At 41.9% G+C, this 24147-nt stretch overlaps 1 protein-coding gene across 1 annotated transcript in view; it reads left to right on the top strand.

Moving 5' to 3' along the window:
• The first annotated feature begins 385 nt into the window (after positions 1-385).
• Positions 386-24147, top strand: part of GALNT10 (polypeptide N-acetylgalactosaminyltransferase 10) — a 34768-nt gene continuing 11006 nt past the window's right edge. The window contains exons 1-7 of the mRNA XM_081181121.1: positions 386-744; positions 13702-13804; positions 16023-16161; positions 17093-17259; positions 19045-19230; positions 21455-21638; positions 22790-22907. Of these exons, the coding sequence (XP_081037247.1) occupies positions 517-744; positions 13702-13804; positions 16023-16161; positions 17093-17259; positions 19045-19230; positions 21455-21638; positions 22790-22907 (1125 nt within the window). The 5' untranslated portion in view covers positions 386-516. The remainder of the gene's footprint in view (positions 745-13701; positions 13805-16022; positions 16162-17092; positions 17260-19044; positions 19231-21454; positions 21639-22789; positions 22908-24147) is intronic.

Here is a 24147-nt window from a genome sequence, read left to right as displayed (position 1 = left end):
GCGGTGCCTAATTACAACCCTATGGCACAGCGCAGGAAAGGCAGCCTTGCTGGCAGGCAGGTTCCGCCCGGTCTACCCTCTTCCTCGCACTCGCTCCTAGTTAAGCTTCTGGCCCTGTCAGCTCCACCACCAGCCCACAGGGGAAGACTACGGCCAGTACCATTTACAAAACATTTGAGGGGGGGCGGTTGGCGGCGAGAGGAGCCGGAGCTGCCACGCTTCTATCCCCCCCCCCGCTCGGTGCCGGGCACTATCGGTGGGCGTGGCCTAGCCTCGAGGTTTCTGGGCGGCGCTCCAACGCCAAGCTTCTTCCACCCCCACCCGCTCGCGGTGGGAGTGGTAGTGCCCACCCCTCCGGAGCGGAAGTGCCTGACGGAGCGGAGTTGGCGGGTCGGCTTCGCCTCGCGCGCTGCTCGAGTGCTGCTGTCGCCGCCGCCGCGGTAACCGCCGTAACCGCCGCCTCAGCCCCTTGTGTGAGGGGAAAGTTGGGGTGGGGGCTTCCCGGCGGCTTCTCGGATGCGGCGGAAGCAGAAGCGGTTGCTGCAGGCGGTGGGGCTGGCGCTGGCCGCCCTCGTCTTCCTTCCCAACGTGGGGCTTTGGTCGCTTTACCGGGAGCGGCAGCTGGATGGCGGCGGCGGCGGCGGCGATGGCAGAGAAGCGGCAGGCGGCGGAGGCGCGGGGGGAGCCCGCGGGGTGGCGGCAGCTGGGGCGGTACCGGCGGCAGCAGCCCGAGGAGAAGCGCAGGTGAGAAGTGGAGGGAGCCGCATATTTTTCGCCTCCCTCTCTCTCTGTCTCTTCGCCTCACGTCTGGGGTCTTGTGGGGAAGAGCGGTTGCTACTTCGGGTGTAGCCGGGCGACGAGGATCCTCCTGAGGGGACGACTCGGACTATTATTTTTTTTATTAAAAAAAATCTGCCTTTCATCCTCATTTCTATAGTCAGTGGTGACGGAAGAGGAAGCGGCCGCTCTCTATGGGGTGAAGGGCCTCTGCATTGCCTATACGTTTACATTATATATGTGTGTATATATGTCTATACACATATGTATGTATATGTGTACACACACACACAGAGGGATAGCTGAGCCGCATAGAGGTTTCTCTATCTTACACACACACACACTTACACAGACACACACACGTCCAGTGTGTATATGTGTATACACACACACACACACACACACACAGAGGGAAAGGATGGCTGAACTACACAGATATTTCTCTCTCTTACTTACTCTCTCTCACACACACATACACACATCCAGGGCATTGACCCATTAGTATGAAGGGGTGAGGGGGGGCAGAGGAAGCAAGCCACACTTCCTTTCAGGCCAAGAGGTGGCTGAGGATAAAGCAGCTGTCTTGGATGGGGTGGGGTGGAGGGAGGCTTTGTGACCCCCCCCCCATGCTCTGTGGCTTTTGGCAGGCTCCGCTCCTCAGCCATTACCCTCCTCTCCTAGGCTAATACCCTTTGCAAGACTTGTAAGTCATAGTTGGCTTACCTGATCTTGCCTGTTCTACTAATAAGTGAACCAGGTGGAGGTGGAGAAAGTAAGGCAGAGTTTTCTTCCTCCTTTCTTTCTTTTTGGAGGGGAATAGGCAGTTGCCGTTTTGAACCAGACTGAATCATAGGTTGATTTTTGCAAGTGCTCAGGCAGAAGAGCTCTAGATTACCAGGTGGTTGTTCTTTTTTTAAGAAAAAAAAACCCTGATTGGGCATCTTTTGTATTAAGAGTTTCTGGGTTTCCCTGGCGTTATTCTTGTTTTGGCACCCTGTCATTAAGGAGCAAAATAAGGTGAAGAGCATGAGCTGTCATTGGTAAACTAATCTTCTTTGTTATAAGGCTCTCATTGTTTAGGTCACCTCAGAGTTAAGGGTGTAAGGTTGCAATCCTGTGCATATCTAATGGGAGCAGCAGTTTCGTCATGCTAGTAGAAGTGGACTCTTATGGCAGAGTAAATCTGTTACTGCTGCAAGACTACTTGTTGTTTTAACTTGGGAATTCATTGGCGTATATGTGTTTTAGTTTTGAGTGAGCACACACGACTCATTGAGGTGATCAGTTTTATATTTTATCTGTGAGTCTTATAGAGAAAGGGCCTCAATCAGCTTCTTAAGGTAATGTTCTTTTCATTTATCTAAATATATATACATTTAGTTCTGTATTGTACAGCTATGGTAACTTTATTTCTTTAGTGTTAATGAAAAAGGCTTCATTCAAGACAAAATGCTGTGACACACAAATGTGCAGTGTCTCCCAAAATAATAATCATAAATCTTAGCAATGTGTACAATGAGTTTTGAAAGTTCCTGCTGGTATGTCAGTTATAAACTTGTTCTGTCTTCACTTGAATGCCCTAAACATGAATCCCTTCTGTTGCCATTTCATGGACTTTGGTTTGTTCTTCTATTTTCACACTTTATTGCCCTCACTGATATTCAGATTTCAAGAAAAAATAATATTCTTAGGGGTACCTAATTAGGTATTATATATAAATTATGTGCACAGACCTAATCCACAGCCCTAACAACCTTTTTTGGCACACACTAGGAAAGGGAAGAGTGTCTGAGGTGGAAAATATTATCAGAGAAATTTGTTATGTTTGCGTTTGACAGAGGGAACAGACCAATCTTTAACAAGTGTTTAAACACAGTTGTGAGAAGAACCAGGTAGGCCTTGGAGAGAGGAGTCATGGGCAGGGTGCATTCAGGATATGTTATTGGGTTTATGGAAGAAGGGAAATGTACCAGAGATGCAGGCAGAGAAGTGGAAAGTTATCTTCTTCTCAATTATGTTGAACCTCATTTCAAATCTCTCGGCTGCTATACCATAGGCTGGGATTGGGGGAAGAGGTGTGTAGCCTTCTGCTGTGCTTGCAGTTGGGAACAGTGACTACCTCCTCTGTTGAGGCCATGAGGAGGAGTTAGCTTTTGCTTCTATATTAGATTATAACATGCCATAACATCTGAACCTAGATAAAATCCAGTATTCTTAAGTATCATCAGTGAGGGTGGGGAGAGGAAACCAGCTTCCAGCAATGGTTTATGAAGCTGGCTTTTCACTTACCATAGTAAACATTAACCACGGTTTAGTGCTGGGATGTAACACTAAATTGTGGTTGATCTAAAATGGAAAGAGACATGCCAGATATTGTCTTTGCAGCTGTGCTGGAGTCAGTATTTGAGCCAGGGGGTTGCTACAGCTTGTCCATGTGATGAATGAATGAATGCCTTCAATGTATTGGTTTAATTTAAATTGTAGGGAGATTACTGCTGTGAGAAATCAGTGGCTTTGCAGATGCCATTTAACATGGTTCATAATTACCTGTAAAACTTTTTAAATAATTAATATTGGTTTCTGGTCCTTATAAGTCATGCCAAATTTAACGTACCTATCATAGCTCTTTCACTCAGCAGTGGAGTAGAAACCAGTAATGGTAGAACTGCAAGTATTTGTTTACCAAAAAGACTACAACATTTAGTGGCTCTCTGTTGCAGCATTAGTTTATTACAAAATGATCTCACAAAGCTGAGTACAGTTGGATCATAAAGCTTATAATTAATATTGTATTTTCATCTTTCTCCTCATTAGGAAAACATTTATTAGATTACTTCTGCAAAGCTGTGATTAATTTTCTAAGCCTCCTCTTAGTCTGTTAGTTAGCATGTCATTAAAAAAAAATCTAGCCCTACAATTACAAAAAATATAGATTTGCAGTTCACTGTAATACAAGACTCTGTGAACTGCACAGTGCATGGGAATATTAGTACCATTGTCATCATAACACCTGGTGATGGAGGATGAAAACTGCATTCTCAGTAACACCCACAAGCTAATTTTTGCATTTTAGTTTTCTGGATGTGTTAACACCTCTCAGAGGACTGTCTGTTGTAAAGTCAAGCAGTATCCTCTTGTTTGTATATTTGGCAAGCATACAAAAGAAGTCATCTGCCATGCAGTCATCTTATCCTCAGTCTTAAGACTGTACTGTAGGCATGGAGGGCAAATTATTCAAGTATTGTAACAGTACCAACCAGTGTGTCATGTGCTGGCTATGTTTGCATCTTGAATGATATATTGTAGTCCATATCACAAACTCTTGATAATACTGTAGTCACCAGAACATTGCTGAGGAAAGGGAGCCTGTTGTGTGATACTTAGTAGAAAGTGCTAAGCCTGTAACTAAATTGGACCCCTAGAAGCAAATGTCTCCCCACCCCCACTATTTTCAAACACAGCACAATTATTCGAGATTCCCGCGTTGCAGGGGGACGTGATGACCCATGAGGGTTCCTTCCAGTTCTATGAACCAGAAAATGCTTATTTCAATAATTAAACTTCCTCATTTTATAACTACATTTCTAAACAAAATTCTAACTTAGTTTCTGTACTACATTTGAGGGTGAAATCCTAGGCCTTTGCTCATGCTTTCAGTTCATTGTTTATGATTGTATTTATGTGTAGACATAGAAAGGGAAGTTGTGGATTTGTTTCTCTGTCAGGATGCTGACCAAGATCGCCTACTCAAACTTAAGTGACAGAACTTTCCAAAGTCCAGAGTTTTTTGTTTTTTGTAATCTGAGTTTTCTGTAAGGTTGAAAGTATATTTTTATCTATTTTTTTAAAAGACATGCCTTGCTTTTCACAACATCTGAGTCTCAAAGCATCTTTCAAAAAGTAAAAGCATACAAAATACAAAATTTAAAACATGAATTAAAACATCAGAGAATAAAACAGAACAGGATTCATGATGCAAAGGCTTACTGAAAGAAATAATTTTAAACTGATGATATGATCATTCCCAATGTCAGCACTACATCAAAGTATGGCCCATTCCCCACAAGTTTTAACAGAGTTCTGTATCCCCTGGCTCCCTCAACATACGCAAAGGCAGAACAACAGGGCAGTGCAAGGAAGGGGAATCTGTTCCACAGTTATTTATTTAAAGTAATTTGTTAGTTGCCATTCAAAATACATTATTTTCCCATGACAGCTTACATCATTTAAAACAATTTAAAACTTATATCCCAGGAGAGGAAGTGCCATAGCTGTGGGGCCACTTCTATATGCCAAACTGACCTCTGTTTATGGCTTCCATAAGCAAGATTTTTCTATAGCTGATCTACATTTCTGGAAGGTTTACATATTTCCATCTACCTTGCTGCTCAGACAAGTTAACGTACATATTCTGCAAAACCTGTTGAGTGGCATGTGGCTGTGTCAGAGGGGAAAATCAGTTGTAGGAGTGTTGAGCCTTATAGGAAGAGTGTCATATCTCAATAGGAATGTTATTGCACAGAACAGGGGCAGTCACATTGAAAGCCCTGCTTTGAGTTACTGCAGAATGAGCTTCTGAAATCTTTGGAACTTAAAGAAGAAATTGTCTTGCAGACCACAGTGATCTACTGGGTATATAAGGGATAAGACAGGCTTTCAAGTAAACTGGTCCTGATCTCCTTGAACATGGCCTAGTAGCAGATTGGCAACCAGTGAAAATCCCACAACAAGGTGTTGTATGCTGGCAGCAGTTTCACCGACAAACAACCATTCTGCACCAGTTTCAGCCTCACCTCTATACCAAGAATAGCCTCACATACAGCACATTGCAGTAATTCAGTCGCATGGTCACCAATGCACAGACAACTGTGGACAAGCTCCCCTGATCCAGGAATGGCTATAGCTGTCTTACCAGAGTTGGTGAAATGCACTCCTGGCCACGTAGGGCACATGTGTGTCTAGTGGCAGAGCACTAGCTCCTTCAGAGAGAGTGTGACCTCACCCAGGACACGCAAATTAATGATCAGGGACACTCACCTACAGAGCTTTCATTTTGCTAGGATTCAGACTAATTTTAACAGGATTCAGGCTCACTGTGAGAACAGGATGCTGGACTACATGGGGCATTTGCCTGATCCAGCAAGCTCTTCTTATGTTCTTATCTACTGAGCATTCATCCTGATTTGTATTCAGGGAAATTAGATGGTGTTGGCTATTTAATGAGCATTCATTGTCATTTGCTGGCAGGTTAGATGATGTTGCATTAAAGCAAGTATTATCCCACACTTTCCAGGGCATTTCCCCCTCACTTGCTGCAAAACATGTAACCTTTTTGGAAACTAAAACATGGTTGAACTGCTGATCAGGACTAAGCAGTGGTAATACATTTCACCAGTATTAACAAGCTCCATTGGATTCCTGTCCGTTTCCAGAATTACAGTTTTCTGTCTTCATGTAGGAAGCTGTGTTGATCTGACACATTCAAAATAGAAATAATAATAAATAACAAATTGTCCAGTAGTACCTTATAGACCAACTAAGTTCGTTCTGGTATAAGCTCTCGTGTGCATGCCTGAAGACCAAACTTAGCTGGTCTGTAACGTGCTACTGGACAATTTATTTTATTTTATTTTTTAGTTTTCTGTCTGTTTTGATACCCACATGAACTTGGCTACCATTTAAGGTCAAAGGATGCCCTTTTCTCTGTGTTGTGCTATAACAAAACAAGCAGGAAATGGCATTTTATGTGGAATGCTTTTCACCTGGCAAACATCCTGGTGAGTTTTGTGTACCAGGCGAAAAACTTCCTTATATGTTTCATCTTTTTGTTGCTGCTAATTGCGGTTTTAGCTTTGTTTTCAACCACAGCTTGGTTTTACTTTGTAGGAAGTGTATTTTAGTTGTAGCTGTTTTATTGTCCTGGCTAAGATTAATGTTTATGATATGAGATGTCTTTAAAACAAATTTTGGTCTACAATGTAAAAGACACTACATTTCAATCAATATATCTGCAGGGAACAATTGATGATAGTATATTACACATGTTGCTACAAAGCCAAAAAGAGATTGAACACAAAGACAAAATAAGAATTAAGAAGTATTGCATTTCAAACAGTAGACAACAAGATGCTTCTGGAATATGACAAACAAGGCATAAGGTTATGTTAACATCCAAAATTCAGAAACACAGTATTTTGTACATGGATGCTCAGTGAGTAATAGCCCTTTAGCATCTTCTCAACATCTTGCAGTAGTGAATTTCATAAGTTAATGATTAATTGTTGTTAGCAATACTTTATTTTCCCTGTTTCGAACATGCTGCACATAAACTTAAGTGGTCAATCCTTAATAGAGGGATTAAAAAGTTTTATTCACCTTTTGCTACATTATTCATATCTATCTGTCTATATGAACTACCAGCTAGGGTGACTATAACCATATAATCAATATCTCTTCCACGCAGCACACTTCATACACATCCTCCCATCAATTGCCTGTGATTAGTGCAGTACAATAATCTAAAGCTTCCCGCTGAATTTACATTTATCATTTTGCAATCAGCAGTTCCTATCCAATATAAAATCCTGATTTATTTCTATTACCACTATGTGTATATTCATTTTGCAAAGTAACCTTTCCAAACTTCTGCCTCTATTCATAAAAGTAGGGGAGGCTGTATTTCTCTTCTGCTCTTGTGAAGTAGCAATATATGGTTGGTGTGGGATCCTTTAGCTCATCCCAGAAAAAGTCTGAGGTGCAATTAATTAAATCCACATCTTTGTATTGACATACATAAAATATGGATAATTTCAGAATAAGCCCAAATCAAAACACATGATTTTGATTTGCCTTTTCAAGAACTGGTACAAAAGACAGTTCTATTTTCCTGTTGTATTATAACCATCTACAGATGTTTTGGACATCATTTCTTAATGGGCTTTGACAGTGCCTTCTAAAAGCCAGCTGTTTGGCAAATTTTGAGTGGGCTATAAATATATTGTGAATGTGAGATAGAAATACCGTATTTTTCGCCCTATAGGACGCACTTTTTCCCCTCCAAAAATGAAGGGGAAATGTGTGTGCGTCCTATGGGGCGAATGCAGGCTTTCCCGGGCTTCTTGCAGCTCCGCGCCACCCTCCCGATCCCGGCGCGAAGCTGCGCGGAGCTCCGAAGGGTGGCGCGGAGCTGCCTGTGGTCCAGGGCTTCTTGCAGCTCCGCGCCACCCTCCGGATACCGGCGCAAAGCCGCGCGGGGCTCCGGAGGGTGGCGTGGAGCTGCCTGCGCTCCAGGGCTTCTTGCAGCTCCGCGCCACCCTCCCGATCCCGGCGCGAAGCTGCGCGGGGCTCCGGAGGGCGGCGCGGAGCTGCCTGCGCTCCAGGGCTTCTTGCAGCTCCGCGCCACCCTCCCGATCCCGGCGCGAAGCTGCGCGGAGCTCCGAAGGGTGGCGCGGAGCTGCCTGTGGTCCAGGGCTTCTTGCAGCTCCGCGCCACCCTCCGGATACCGGCGCAAAGCCGCGCGGGGCTCCGGAGGGTGGCGCGGAGCTGCCTGCGCTCCAGGGCTTCTTGCAGCTCCGCGCCACCCTCCCGATCCCGGCGCGAAGCTGCGCGGGGCTCCGGAGGGCGGCGCGGAGCTGCCTGCGCTCCAGGGCTTCTTGCAGCTCCGCGCCACCCTCCCGATCCCGGCGCGAAGCTGCGCGGAGCTCCGGAGGGTGGCGGGGAGCTGCCTGTGCTCCAGGGCTTCTTGCAGCTCCGCGCCACCCTCCCGATCCCGGCGCGAAGCTGCGCAGGGCTCTGGAGGGTGGCGCGGAGCTGCCTGCGCTCCAGGGCTTCTTGCAGCTCCGCGCCACCCTCCCGATCCCGGCGCGAAGCTGCGCAGGGCTCCGGAGGGTGGCGCGGAGCTGCAAGAAGCCCTGGAGCACAGGCACCTCCGTGCCACCCTCCCGATCCCGGCGCGAAGCTGCGCGGGGCTCCGGAGGGCGGCGCGGAGCTGCCTGCGCTCCAGGGCTTCTTGCAGCTCCGCGCCACCCTCCCGATCCCGGCGCAGAGCTGCGCGGGGCTCCAGAGGGTGGCGCGGAGCTGCAAGAAGCCCTGGAACACAGGCACCTCCGCGCCACCCTCCTGATCCCGGCGCGAAGCTGCGCGGAGCTCCGGAGGGTGGCGGGGAGCTGCCTGTGCTCCAGGGCTTCTTGCAGCTCCGCGCCACCCTCCCGATCCCGGCGCGGAGCTGCGCGGGGCTCCAGAGGGTGGCGCGGAGCTGCAAGAAGCCCTGGAGCACAGGCACCTCCGCGCCACCCTCCCGATCCCGGCGCGAAGCTGCGCGGGGCTCCGGAGGGTGGCGCGGAGCTGCCTGTGCTCCAGGGCTTCCTGCAGCTCCGTGCCACCCCCCGGATCCCGGCGCGAGGTCCTGCGGGGTCGCAAGGCTTGCAGGCAGCAGCCTGCAGCCCATAAGCTCGGGGGATAGCAGGGAGGCGGAGCGCCGCCACCCCGCTATTCCCGGACCTGATCTGGAGGCTGGCGGGGGGGGGGGGAGAGAAGCAAGCTTGCTTCTCCCCATCACCAGCCCCATAAGCTGGGGGACAGCGGGGCAAGCCGCTGCCCCACGGAAGCTAGAGATGCTGTCCCTGAAGGCAGAAGAGGGAGATGGAGCGCTCTGTCTCTCTCTTCTAGCTTGGGGATGGCTGCGCAAACCTGGGGGGGAAATAAATTTTTTTCCCTTGATTTCCTCCCCAAAAAACTTGGTGCGTCCTATGGGCCGGTGCGTCCTATAGGGCGAAAAATACGGTAAGTCCCTGTGAATCAGGTTTCATGGAGTCTAAACTCTTGAGAGTTAAGCATTCAATACTCTCTTTTCTTGTAAAATAGGTGATGGAAAATATTTATATATTATCCAGAAAAGTCATATTAATTTTTTAGGACTTGATGCTGTCCTAGTTTTTTGACAGGGAAGATAAACTGCTGCACTTCCTTATACAGTTTAAAGATGTGCTCATAATTTGTGTTGAGTCCCTGACATTTCACAGCCTAAGTTATGCTATATAGATACAGTGGTACCTCTGGTTACATACTTAATTCATTCCGGAGGTCCGTTCTTAACCTGAAACTGTTCTTAACCTGAAGCACCACTTTAGCTAATGGGGCCTCCTGCTGCTGCCACGCCGCCGGAGCACAATTTCTGTTCTTATCCTCAAGCAAAGTTCTTAACCCAAGGTAATACTTCTGGGTTAGCGGAGTCTGTAACCTGAAGCATATGTAACCCGAGGTACCACTGTACTTAAGAATCTCTAACCTTTTAGATAGCTATAAGTCTTTGCTTTTCAGGCCATACTGTACTCAGCCGTAAATACACCTGTCTTACATGAAAGGAGGTCCAATTGTTGCATCACTACCACATGATCAGGCATATTTTGTTTTATTCCATTATTTGCTGTTTGAAGAAAAACATATTCTCTTAAGGTGTGTTTTTTGGCTCTTGTGGAGGTTAACCGGATCATTTCCAGGCCTTCTCCTGCATTCAGTCAACTGCTATCACTGTTGGTGAATGTTCAATGTTTATCAAAATGCTAAAACTGGGGGGGGGGGGCAAGATGTAAACAAACAGTAATCACTCTTTGCATACAAATTACTTCATCAAAATAGTTCTGCACTAATTTATTCAGTGAAGTGTGAGAGTTCTGTTTTCATGAGTCAAAAAAGAGCCATCCATGTGTATTCATATTTTGAGTCCTCAAAAGCTTTCCCCACACAGAATTCCCAGACCTTTAAACCTTTGAGTTAAAAAAGTGGGTTCGGCAAACATGGCACAAGAATGATTTAAAAGAGAAAATTATACTGTGAATGCATAGACACCTTTCCTCATTTTTCCCCATTAAAAATTCTTTCTGCTAAATTGTGCTCTCTCTCTTTGTAAATTTGGAACTTGCAGAGCACTTTGAAGGGACATGTTTGTCCCTCTGGATCAGAGTCAACAGCACTGAGATACACGATGTACCGAAGAGTGCTTTGTTATGATCTATCACCAATATGTTTAAACATTATCTCCAAAATGTTGATATAAAGGAGCTTTATATCATGTTATTTTTACTTCATTAAAGATGGCTGTTTCAAACAATATCTCCAAAAAGGACTGCATTTTTCCTTGAAGTAATAATATTTGGAATTTATATAGCACATTTAGAACATTCTAAGAACTTCACATACATGATTTTATTGCAATTGCCACAACCACCCATTAAAGTAGGTCAGCATTGCTTTCCCTTTATTGTCGATGAGGCTACTGAGGCTGATAGAGTTTGCCTAAAGCCGTCTAACTAGATAATAGCTGTAGTGAGCTTTGAAGTAGAAATTTCTAGGTTCACAACTTATCCACTGTGCTACACTAGTTCAGTGTGCTGATGGATTCATAATAATAATCTTACTAATAATCAGCCTTCTGAATTCCTCTTTCTCCATTTGAAAAAAGGGGGGTTGTGTTAGAATTAAAAGAAAGTTTACGCACATGTGAGTAAAAACAGTGCCAGCAGCCACAGCTTTGCTTTTTTGTCCTTGTTATGGCAGTTAGAGGCCAGCTACTGCTTTGTCTAAAAAAGGAGCTTGGCACCATAACTGGTTCTCTCCCACAAATACATGCATGCTCTTCAGCCTTAACATTTGGGTTGCTAATTTACCTTCTGGCTGCTGCATACCTCTATTTTGCGCATTTGTATTATGCTGGTTTTAATACATAATTTCCAATTCAGAATACAACAGTATTCCAAGGAGGAAATAGCACCAGAGCAAATCGTTTCACCAGTAGGAAATAGAATGGAGCAATCTCTCAGGATGGTCTTGCCACAGACAAATGTTTGTTCTTAAAAGGAAAATGAGTTTTCATTCCATACCCATGATGGATCAAATTTTGGATTAAACTTGTAGCCCCTTGCAAATGACAGTCCAGCCAAAGGATATGGTTTTTGAAGGGTGTCTGTGTGGTGTTTTGTATTTTTTAAAAAAAGAAATAAAATGTGTGTATGTGTGTGTGTGTTTTAATTGTCAAAAGGAGATTGACACCTACTTTAAGGTAAGGTTACCAGATGTCCCCATTTCCCAAGGACAGTCCCCGGATTTACAAATCAGTCCCCTGACAAAATCCTATCATTCCTACTGAAGTTGGAAAGTGTCCCCGGATTCATTGAAAAAAATCTGGTAACCTTACTTCAAGGTAATGGTGTCTGTATTGCCATGGTGAAAATATATTGTTCCAAAAGAACACAAAAAATGGTCTGTTATTGCAATAGTTTTATATTGCTCCATAAAACATAAGAATCCTGTTGGATCAGATCAGTGATCTATCTAGCCCAGTATTGTGTTTCTCACCGTCACAACCAAAAGCAAGTCACAATGGCAATATCATTCTCCTACTTTGGTTCCCTATCAACTTGTATTCAGAGGCATACTGCCTCTGTTCCTGGAGGTACTGTATTACCATTGGGCATTTAGTGTTGCAGCACTAACCTTTGGAACATCCTCCTATTACATAGCACAAGAGCCCCATGTTTATTGCAATTTTTGTGCAATCTCTGACGCAGGAGGAACTGTACCCACAAATGCAGGCCCATCTTAAACAAGGATTTTTATTAAGGCTGCATGCTAGGCTTTGTTTAAGTTTATGATCTTGATTTTTGTGCAAGGTGTAAAGTTGTAATCTTGAGAAGTTCCAGATTACCACCCCCCACCCAAAATATCAAACAAAGAACACCTTGACACAAAGGCATTTCATCTTGTACTGTATTGGGCATAATTCTAGCAATCCAATTATATGAGATATGCCACAAAATGTATAAGAAAATATGCTAAGAATCATTCTATATATTTATTTATTTTAAAGTTTTATTATATTTCTGTATTTTTATGTATGTCATTTGTTCATCACATTGGTGCACTTTGCAAAAAAGCTTATAAATACTGTAATTTAAGAGTGAGTTGGATTTCTTATAACTAATGAGAATTTTTAAACAAAAGGTCTAAACCTGAATCTGTTGTTTTGTTCACCACTTTATATATTATAAAAAACGTTTTGTTATTTGATCTGACTAGAAATAAAATAATGCTTTTTACTATTTCTGTCTAACATTATATAATGCTGCCACTTAATTGGTGATTTTATTATATTTTTATATAGCATTTACATGGCTTAAATAACCATTCGTAGCTGGAACCAGGCACACCAAATAGCAACTAAACAAAAGATTAAAATTACATTTTTGTGTATGTTTAGCTATTGAACGTTACTAGATTTCTTTGGTGATTTTTAAGCTTGGTAGGCAACAGAAAGGGCTGTTTACAACTATTAGTCTAAATCCATTTTTAGAGTATTATTTAATATTTCTTTCTACTCTGACCTCACTTTCATTAAAGCAAGGGATGAAAACAATGAAGGAAAGATTAGCTTCAAGTCTGTAATTCTTCATTTTAGAGGGAAACGTACCTCACTCAGATGCATTGACTTGGTACAGAAAACAGCTAAGTAAAGCCCTATGCAATGGATTGTTAGCAGAAAGCAAATCCAAAACATGGCAAACCAAATATCACTGTCAAAGGTATTGATGCAATACTCCTTTGACCTTTCTTAAAATGCCACATAAGTTAAACCCCACAGCTTTTGAAATGTTCTTTGATGACGCACCAGGGCAGGGTCATTCTGTAGGTCAGCATTCACCATTCTAGTGGATTCCCCTTCCTTGGAGGTTTTTAAGCAGAGGTTGGATGGCCATCTGTCATGTATGTTCTAGTTGAGAGTCGTGCATTGAAGGGAGTTGGATAGATGAGCATTGGGGTCCTATCCAACTCTACAGTTCTATGAGTCTATGTTATGAAAATATGGCTTATCTTTAATTCAGTTTAGCCTTGAATGCTTTCCCAAACTTATAGATAATGTTTATTTAAAAGGGTTTCCATACAAGGCAGAAGAAAGAAGCTTATCTTGAAAACAGACAAAGGAAAAAGGACTGGCATGACAGGGATGCGATAAAGAAAGACTTGCGACGTACAGGTGTGTATGATAACTCATTCAGCCTTAAGGCATGTAATATTGAATTACAGTGGTACCTCGCAAGACGAACGCCTCGCAAGACAGAAAACCCGCTAGACGAAAGTGTTTTCCGTTTTGGAGGCGCTTCGCAAGACGAATTTCCCTATGGGCTTGCTTCGCAAGACGACAGCCCATAGGGAAATATCCGGGACAGCGGGGAAGCACAGCGCGTCTTCCCCACTGTCCTCGGACCTCCTCCGAAGCCGGGCGGTGGGGCGGGAACGCCTCCTCCCGCCGCCGCCGGGCTTCGGAACGATGCTCCGAAGCCGGGCGGCGGGGAGGGAACACCTGCCCCCGCCGCCGGGCTTTGGAACGGTGCTCCGAAGCCGGGCGGCGGGGCGGGAACACCTTCTGAAGGCGGGCGGGGGGCGAAAGTCTTTGTTCCCCCCTGCCTGCCTTCCCGGGAGAGCGGAGAAACACAGCGCGTTTCTCCGCTGTCCCGGAGGGCTTTTGAAGGCAGGCAGGGGGGAGCAAAGACTTTCGCCCCCCGCCCGCCTTCAGAAGAGGTCCAGGACCTCTTCTGAAGGCTGGCGGGGGGCAAAAGTCTTTGTCCCCCCTGCCTGCCTTCCCAGGGGCTTTTAAATCGCCCCGGACAGCGGAGAAGTCCTCTGCTGTCCCGGGGTTTTTTAAAATGCTGGGGGTGGGAAGAAAAGCCCTTGTTCCCCCCCCCTCCCCAGCCTTCAGAAGAGGTCCGGGGACAGACTGTCCCCGGACCTGGTCTGAAGGCGGTTTCCCTATGGGAAACCGTGCATCGCAAGACGAAAAACTCGCAAGACGAAGTGACTTGCGGAACGAATTAATTTCGTCTTGCGAGGCACCACTGTACATATTCAGTAAATGGAACTGAGCACAAAGTACTGGGGGAGGGTATACTTTATGTAACGCAGTATTGATTACTGTTAGCAGAGTTTACAAGAAAGTCAGTAGGCCTTTGCTAGCAAGTGTCTGGAAGGTGCTTCGGGCAGTGGTTGAGCAAAGAAGTCTACTACTTCTGTTTTTCTTTTCAGTTCTGATAATTCGCTATATTATCATATGGGTGTTCATTTGTTCCAAGAGAAGAAACTGAAAAATGCAACAGGACCTCAGACTTCAAACTAGAACGGAACAGCAGCTATGTTTGTATGCTGCTTGCTCCCAACCATTCTACAAGCATGATGTCTTTCAAGGTCTTTCAAGGTCTTTTAAGCTAGCCACTTGAGAGTACAATTTGATGTATCACAAAGGGCAGGACAAGAAGGAAAGAAGGAAGAACTGCATGTGGCACACCACCCCATTTAAATCTTCACTGGAAGGCTTAAATGCCCAAGTTTCCATTGCAAAGGCCTTCAAAGCATCAGTGGGACATAAATGGAAGGGAGAAAAATGATGACTGATGTTAAGCAAACCAGAGACTGCCGTAACTTGCTATTTTGAAGGAGAATGATGTAAATTGGTATGTGAGTGTGGAGGCCATGCAAAATCTCCCTTTTCCAGTGGCAAAAAATGTAAGCCTGAAATTGGTGAAGATTTGTCATACCAGCCCTAGAACGGAGTTAGGGGTTGTTTGGGCTTTCATCCCTGATTTTGGCAGCCTTCTGTGTGGTACAGTAGTACCCATTGGTGGAGAGAGGGAAGGTTGTGCTGACAACAGCATCCTGCTAGACTTTATGCAATAGGAGGGAGTTATAAGAATTAATCAGATTGATCTAGATAGAAATTGAGTGTTTGCCAGACCTGGTTTGTGTCCCCCAAAACCAAATAGTGGGGCCAACAGAGAACAAGGGCAGGAAAGTTCCCCACATATTTTTAAGAAACTGATTGGCCTTCCTAGGTTGTGTATATTTTGCATCCTATAAATTGAGATAAATCTAATTAGTCCTAAATCTGACCTTTTTTTCAAAATAACAGTTAAGATATTTGTTATAAACACCGTTAAGTGTTCGTATAGTTCTTTCAGTTTTATCATCCGCTTCTCAACTGCTCGATAGTTTTAACAGATGTAAAGTGTGGTGTTTGGACATCATACTGTGTCCTTGATAGAATGTGGCGTAATGAGTATTGCCTAGGCAGCCATGCTAGCTGAGACTAGTGGGAGTTGTAGTCCATAACATCTAGAGGGACCGGATTGACACAATTCAGAATTCAGCTTTCAGCCACTGGAGTTTTATAAGTATTAATGGCTCCATTTCTTTTGCTGTAGGAAAAGGAGAACAGGGAAAACCGTATCCTATGACAGATGCCGAGCAAGTGGACCAGGCATACAGAGAAAATGGCTTTAATATTTTTGTGAGTGACAAAGTTTCTCTCAATCGATCCCTACCAGATATACGACACCCAAAGTAAGTACAAACTTTTCTTGTTACTGAAAGTATGAAGGTTTCTATTTCTAAAATTGGCTTTTCTGTATCCTAACTTGAGTGCCATTCCAATTTGTATTGCCCTTGCTTGTTACATACGTCTGCAGTATCTTGATAGGTTGAATTATCTAATGTATTAAACAAGAAACGTGATAGTTCAGCAACTCTTAACTCTGTCATCAGAGCCAAGAAATAAAGCATAAATATTTATGTACATAGATTCCAACAGTTGCAAATAAACTCTCCTCTGTATTTTATGTTATTGGTGATTTATTTTAATAGGTTTGCTATAGAGTGGATATGTTTTATTGTCAGTGTTGTTGCTGTTGTTATTTTCTTGCCCATCCTTCACCAGAAAATCCCATGGCAGGTTACACCATATAAACACACAATTAAAACATTGAAACTATCTGAATAAATGAGGAATAGAAAAGAACCCTGTGGGTCACGGAACATCTGTTTACTTTGGATGTATCCTCACTTTGAGATTTGGATGTACCCAGGGCTATGAAATGCCCTTAAAATTCTCTTCAGCAATCACTCACAGTTTGTATGATACGTATTTTGTAAACAAATTACATTCAGAAAGTGCTGCCTGACAGTCATCCTTCTTTTGGTGTTTGATATGATCTCTCATCTCTTTGACATTCCATCCAAAAAGTTTTTAAAATATCTCCTCCATCCCACTAAGAGGTATCATTTTTTAAGTCTTCGATCTTCTATAGCACCAATGGGGAACCTCTGGCCTATGGACCCAGTTAGAATCTTGTTCTTCCTGAATCTGTCCTAATACAGGCTATTATTCAACTGTATGTTTAATATTTAGCTACAATAAGCGAAAAAACTCAAATAATAGTAGTAACCATTCTTTGCATGCTGGTCAAGCTAGTTACTGTGTTCATCTGTCTTGTAGCTGCAATAGCAAGCTATACCTGGAAAACCTCCCCAACACCAGTGTAATAATCCCATTCCACAACGAAGGGTGGTCATCACTTCTCAGAACAGTGCACAGTGTTCTCAATCGCTCTCCTCCTGAACTCATAGCTGAAATTGTACTGGTGGATGATTTCAGTGACAGAGGTACTTTCATTATAATATTTATTTATGCAGACATATGACTGAACAAAAAAAAAGGTATATAGCAGATTACTTGTGCAGATATTCTGCTGACAAAATTCATTAAGTGAACCCTACCCAGTATTCCAAATGTTGTTGCATATAATGGCATATATTCATACACAAAATGCTCCTCTCCAAGGTGTGGAAGATTGTTTGCAATTCTATATTCAGCTTACGGTGGATAACCAATGTTATAACCAACACTATGTGGATAACAACACAATGTGGATAACCAACACTAAGAACTGCCATTCTGGAAATATCCATAGCTAACTAAAACATACACAAAGGTTGTCAGAACAGGAACTGCCATCAAAATTCCTTTATTGCAAACTGACTCCAGAATCTCTTACGCTAAGTCATAGGAGCTTTTTGTGGATTTGTGGATTTGTGTTTTAATTTCAACCACTATTCCTTTATCTTGTTTAAATTAAATTATTTCATATACTGACTTTCAGAATGCTAATTATATTATTGTGTTCAGAGTGGCTCAAATAGCTAATGCTTTATCAAGCATGGAAATCATTTATAGTTGTTGAAATGGAGAACATGTGTTTGTATTATCATTAGATTTTTAGAAATATTTAATAGAGAGTGAGTTTTTATATTAAATAGTGAGTGAGTTTTTCAGGTCCTATTCTTGCCTTTTGGCTAAGATAATGCATGTCTAATGATGTGAAATTATGCAAAGCTGTCCCACAGTGGTTCATTACTACTCCTGATAGCTATTTTCTCCAGTTAAAAAAAGAGCTATGTGACAGTTAAATGAACATTTATTCAGTTTTGAAGTAGCTTGCAAATATATTCTCACATCATATAGCTCACACATATTGCAATTTTTAGTAAGAGTTTTGGTTTTAAGAGAGAGAGAGCTTGTATCTTCTATTCCATTTGTATACTTCCCTTCTTCCAAAGATCCCAGGGTGGTTATCTGGATTTGGCAAAGTGGTATGGGCTCCTACAACTGTAGACTTAAGCCACACTGTAGTTAGCGATGTAAAAAAAAAACCCCCAAAACTCCAACCCCTTCATATGATACCCCATACTTGAAATTTAGATCTGACAATGTTGGTAATATACATTCTTACTCTAGTGTCAAGCAAATTATTTGATTAGTGGTTAATAAAATTGTTTGTACTATTATAGTATGCTTATGGATTAACTACTTGCCTGTTGTATGCCTATCAAAATTAAACCATTACTGTCCACGTGTTTGTGTTTTATTGGCCTGATGTATGTTATTGAATTATATGTAATACTTTAATTTCCTGGTGAAGGTTCTGTGCAACTACCAATACTTTATTATCTTAAAGTTTGTAGCTAGAATAAAGCAATGGCAGTGATCTATTATGAAACTTTGCTTTTCTCAGGATATCTAACCTGACCAACATGAAAGGTCTAAAATGGGATTGTATTTTTAATGGTTCAAGCTGTGCTGTTTGATCACGTCTTCCTTTCAAAGCTTGCAAAGTGATTTTTTAAGAAAAGTTTTTCCTAATTTCTGGTGTTTTTCTTATTTCAGTTTTCTAGCTGCTTCATTTACAGCTGTTTCACATTTACATATGTTTCATGTCTAATAGTCTAGATATAAGATACCGGTATATAAAAATGATAAAATAGCAAAATTATGAAAACACAAAACTATTAAACCTTAAAGGTGTTCCAGATTCTGGAAATTGGGTTTTAAAGTTGGGGAGAAATAATGAGTAAAGGACTGGATGAGAAATCATTTAATTTTCCATGCAGAACACTTAAAAAAGCGCTTGGAGGACTATATGGCCCAGTTTCCCAAAGTGAGGATTCTCCGAACTAAGAAGAGAGAAGGGTTGATAAGAACTCGTATGCTGGGAGCTTCTGTTGCTATAGGAGATGTTATTACTTTTTTGGACTCTCACTGTGAGGCCAATGTGAACTGGTTGCCACCCCTTTTAGGTAAGCAGACTATCTCATTCATTGTTTATTTATATTATTTTTATCCCACCTTTCTAATGCATTCACATCACTCAAGCCAGTGCATAACAAGTAACACTACAATTTCGTAATAAATTCCCAATATCAACATGTATTTCAGTCTGATAATCACATGTCCTGATATGGCATTTCTAGCTATACTTTCTAGCTATATGAAATACAGAGGCTTACAATCTGACTTAAAACTAAAATTTCATCCATAATTTAATTTTATTGTTCTGGGACTTCTCAGAACTTTTTTCTACAAAAAGTCATTATCTGGCTTATATAAAGACTGCTGACATGAGTTACTCAGATAATGCCTCAGTGTGATTCTCTTTGAGAAAGGGTGAGAAGGTACTTGGATAAAATGAAGGTTCAAAATAGGATTGTCTTTTTAATGGCTCTGTCTGTGTTGCTTGATCATGTCTTCCTTTCAACGCTTGCAAAGTGATCTTTAAAAAGTGTTTCTAATTTCAGATGTTTTTCTGATTTCAGTTTTTTAGCTGCAGTTGATTCACATTTAGCTATGTTTCATGTCTAATAGTCTAGGCAAAGATATATAAAACATGCATTTTACCATATACTTGGATGATGGTCCTGTTGTGACTCACCATGGATCAGGCTGCAACCGCTGAAGCCCAGTGAAATATATAATCCAGCTGTGTTGGTGAATTCAAGTTAGAAAGTAGTTTTATTTGTTTTGTGAAGATGTTTTGCCTGAATTATTTCCTGCCTGAATCTAACAGAGAACTTAAACACATTATGGCTCACTGGCATATTGGCTTGTGGAAATAGTTTTGAACTTATAGAAAAAATAGGCTATTAACAGACCATTGTTTAAAACAAGGCTTGGCTGGTAATTGTTTGCTTGCTCCACGCAGAGTAGTCTCTCACTTTGAATTATTATTTTTGCTTTGTTTTGTTTTGGTTGACAGATAAACAGAAAAGAATATAACATTTGGATGACAAAATAGTGAGGCATTTGGATATCTGTTAATTTTTGTCTAATACCAAGGTAAACAGGCTTTTCAGATGTGTGTGTATAGACATTCAACATTAGAAGCCTGCAACTGGCCTGCTTAGTTCACATATGATATGTGAAAAATGGCCTTCTCTTGCTGCTTGGCCCTAATTGTCCTCTTAAGGCTACAATGTCACAGTGCTGCAGCCCTAGTAAGTGCATTCCCTATCTATGTAGCTGTTAAAATACAGTTACCCAGCCAATGCTTCAAATCTTTAAGAACCATCACAAACTTTTTGGGCCTTCCCTGGTTTTTACTTCCCTTATGCCAATAAAGTGCAGCCAATGCTACCCCCAGGACTGCATGAGGTTTTGCTCTAAACTTCTTTTTCCCTTCTTTCCTCAGTGTCTCCACAGCTCCACAATTTTTAGACAGCTTCCCCCATTGTCCCATTTTACTAAGCTTCTGTTGCACTTTCTTCGTTCACCCATAGTGTTTCATAACCTTAGCGCTGAAATTTCTTCAGAGACTCCTCTTTGATTAGCCCATTGCCTCTGTTCACTGTCCTTTGTCTGTCTCTCAGTTCCTATCCTTCAGTCACCTTGCTTCTGAACCATAGTTTCCTGGTTTCATGGCACCTCTTCCCAGCAGTCTGCCTGTCCCACACAGCTACTGCTGTCATTAGGACCTGGATAGTGCCAGACTGATGGACTTCCCTCTTGGAAGGTGATCTCACAGACATTGAGGGCTCTGACCCTCAAGCAGTTGCAGTTCTCAATGACTATCACTAGTTCTGCCAACTGGCATTGGGGACTTCAGCTTCACAAGCATTGTGCAGTATAGATAGCACTGAACTGACTTATCAGCCATTCCCCTACCTCAACTTGTTAATAGGTGTAAATCTGAATAGGTAGACTAAATTCAACTCCAAGTGTATATGTGCTCCCAAATGTTACCTTTCCAACACTATTATTTTATGTAGTCTTTGGGAGAGCATGAAAAATCACCAATGAATGTGAAACTCCTGTATTCAGCAAGACTATATTTTTTTCCTGATTGGTAGATAGTTCACATTTGAATTAGATTACCCATGTGTGTTTCGTGGAAAGAGGAGAAAAATCACAAAATCGTGTAACTGTTCTTCTGAATATATTCTTTATGGAGTATTGTAGAAACAATTGTGTTTGCAACTCCTTTCATCTGTAGCAAAATAATGTTACATGTTTCTATCTATTCCCCAGACCGCATTGCTCGAAATCGCAAAACTATTGTTTGTCCAATGATTGATGTAATTGACCATGACCACTTTGGCTATGAAACACAAGCTGGAGATGCAATGCGAGGTGCATTTGACTGGGAGATGTATTACAAGCGGATACCCATTCCTCCTGAATTACAGAAACCTGACCCGAGTGACCCTTTTGAGTAAGTTCATGAAACAAAGTGTGAATAGGTGTTTCACCAGCTAGGCTCTTGACACTGGTGCTTTCAAACGGATAGAAACTATCCTTGGCCATCACAAGTAATGTTTCATTTCAAAAGATAAAATTCTTTTGTGTTATCTCTGTCTACTACAACTTTTTGAAAAGAGATAATAAGGTCCATTTCAGATGTATAAAAATAATTTCAATTGCATAATTGAAATAAGTCAGAATGGTGGGTATTTAATAGAACATATCGCATGCTGGTACAAATTAAATCAAAACGTAAACTTTATTTTCTTAATAATTATGAATTCAGTTAATATAGTGGTAGAATAGCCTCGCCAGGTTGGTCCATGCTTTGGTAACCTCAGCACACTTTATTTTATCTTAACCTTTGTTGCTATGTGTGGGTAAAAATGCAGCATTGTTAAATTAAAGATTTGATTCAGAGTATTTATTATTATTATTATTATTTATTTATTATTTATACCCCGCCCATCTGGCTGAGTTTCCCCAGCCACTCCGGGCAGCTTCCAATCTAGTGTTAAAAACAATACAGCATTAAATATTAAAAACTTCCCTAAACAGGGCTGCCTTCAGGCGTCTTTAGGATAGCCGCTTATTTCCTTGACATCTGATGGGAGGGCGTTCCACAGGGCGGGCGCCACTACCAAGAAGGCCCTCTGGTTCCCTGTAACCTCACGTCTCGCAATGAGGGAACCGCTAGAAGGCCCTCAAAGCTGGATCTCAGTGTCCAGGCTGAAAGATGGGGGTGGAGACGCTCCTTCAGGTATACAGGACCGAGGCCGCTTTGCCGCCTAGACCAATTAAGGGGAGGAAGAATGTTAAAAGGTACAACATTGGGCCCTTGTTAGATAATGTGGGCTGTATTCCCACACAGATTGACACCTTCCACTATTGGAGGTCTCGTTAATTCATTCTGAAGGAAACTGCCAAGTTCTCCTGGGTTCATAGTTTAAAGATATACTGTGCAACAACATCACATAGATTAAAAATATTAAGGTGGAGCAGTAGAAAAAATATTTAAGTATGAAATGTGATTTCAGGAATGTAATTTATTGATATATGGATGTAATGGTGGCATAACTATAATGATAGGTTTTGTAATGTGAAGGATTTCCCCCCCTTAAGATCTCCTGTAATGGCTGGAGGACTGTTTGCAGTCGACAGAAAGTGGTTCTGGGAGCTGGGAGGATATGATGCAGGCCTGGAAATATGGGGTGGAGAACAGTATGAAATATCATTTAAGGTGAGTTATGTTCCCTGAAAACTTTTATTTGAAAAAATGCTGAATAATAAAGTAGTTTATAGACATGAAGCACCAGTTTGTAGTCTTTGTTTTTCTGTGTGTTTATAAAATAAAACTGTTGAAAGGATTTCTGCAACATTTCTTGAAAAGAACATTTTACTGTAATAAACCAAAAATATGGCTAAGAATCGAAAGCCTCTGTGAGGTTACATGCTAACTGCTAAATGATACCTGATCTGTAATATGAGAAGTGAATATTTGAGTGATTGATAGACAAACTGAAAGGCAATCAGTTTCTGCTAAGCTGGTTACGTAGCCAATAGTAAGCCAAGGAAGCAGGAGCATAATGAATGAATAGAATATTATTTTTGTAAGTGTCATGAAACAAAATGGCTTGCTACTATAGTCTTCTGTACATAGAACACTCTATTGTCATAAGCTGGAACAAATGAATAAATTCATGTGGCCACCTCATCAAATTAAGAAGCTAGCTACTCATGGATCAGCTTGTTCATTGACCTGTGTGAGCTATGAGTTTACTTACCAGAATTTGTTAAGTAGAATAAATACAACTGAGGTCTTCAGCAGTACTTCTGGTGATTAAAAGGCAAACATTAGATTAATTAACAACTTGGTTACTGTAGTTAGCAAATATTTTAATGTCTTTATTCTCCAATGCTTTTGTGTTTTAGCTTTAGTTTTGCCTTGTGTTTGCAATTATTTCTGATTTTTTTTTTAATACATAGCCATTCTAGTAGGTCCTGCATCCAAGTAAATAAGCCCCACTGCCTCAATATGAATCCAACCAACTTGCAAAGATCACAGGGGATAATTTTGCCATGCCAACAGCCCTTCCCTGATTATTATAATTACTTTTTTCCCCTGCTCACCCCAAGTAGTTTTTCAAATCTGAACTGTGATGCAAAAAGCCATCAAACTACATTAATTTGACAATTAACATGCAGCAAACAACATTTTCATCTTATTGTTTAACTACAAAAAGCTAAGTGATAAAGACATATTGAAGGTTTCTTATTTCCTCTGTGAGATTTCTTTACAGTTGGTTCCATTTATCCCTTTTACTAGTGTGGGTAGAGAAATAGTGTAATAATGTAATTCTCTGCAGGAGATGGTAAAAGCAGCATTCATCTCTTCCAATTCGGACATTTTCAAAAACAGTAGTTTCCAAGAGTGATGACAGTGACTCTGCAAGCTCTTTGTCTTTGAAATGCTGGAGCAG

The sequence above is a fragment of the Podarcis bocagei genome, assembly GCF_964188305.1.
Source record: "Podarcis bocagei genome assembly, chromosome: 2".
In the NCBI taxonomy this organism is placed as follows: Eukaryota; Metazoa; Chordata; class Lepidosauria; order Squamata; family Lacertidae; genus Podarcis; species Podarcis bocagei.
Note: the sequence above shows the minus strand (reverse complement) of the source record. Positions and strands in the feature narration are given on the sequence as shown.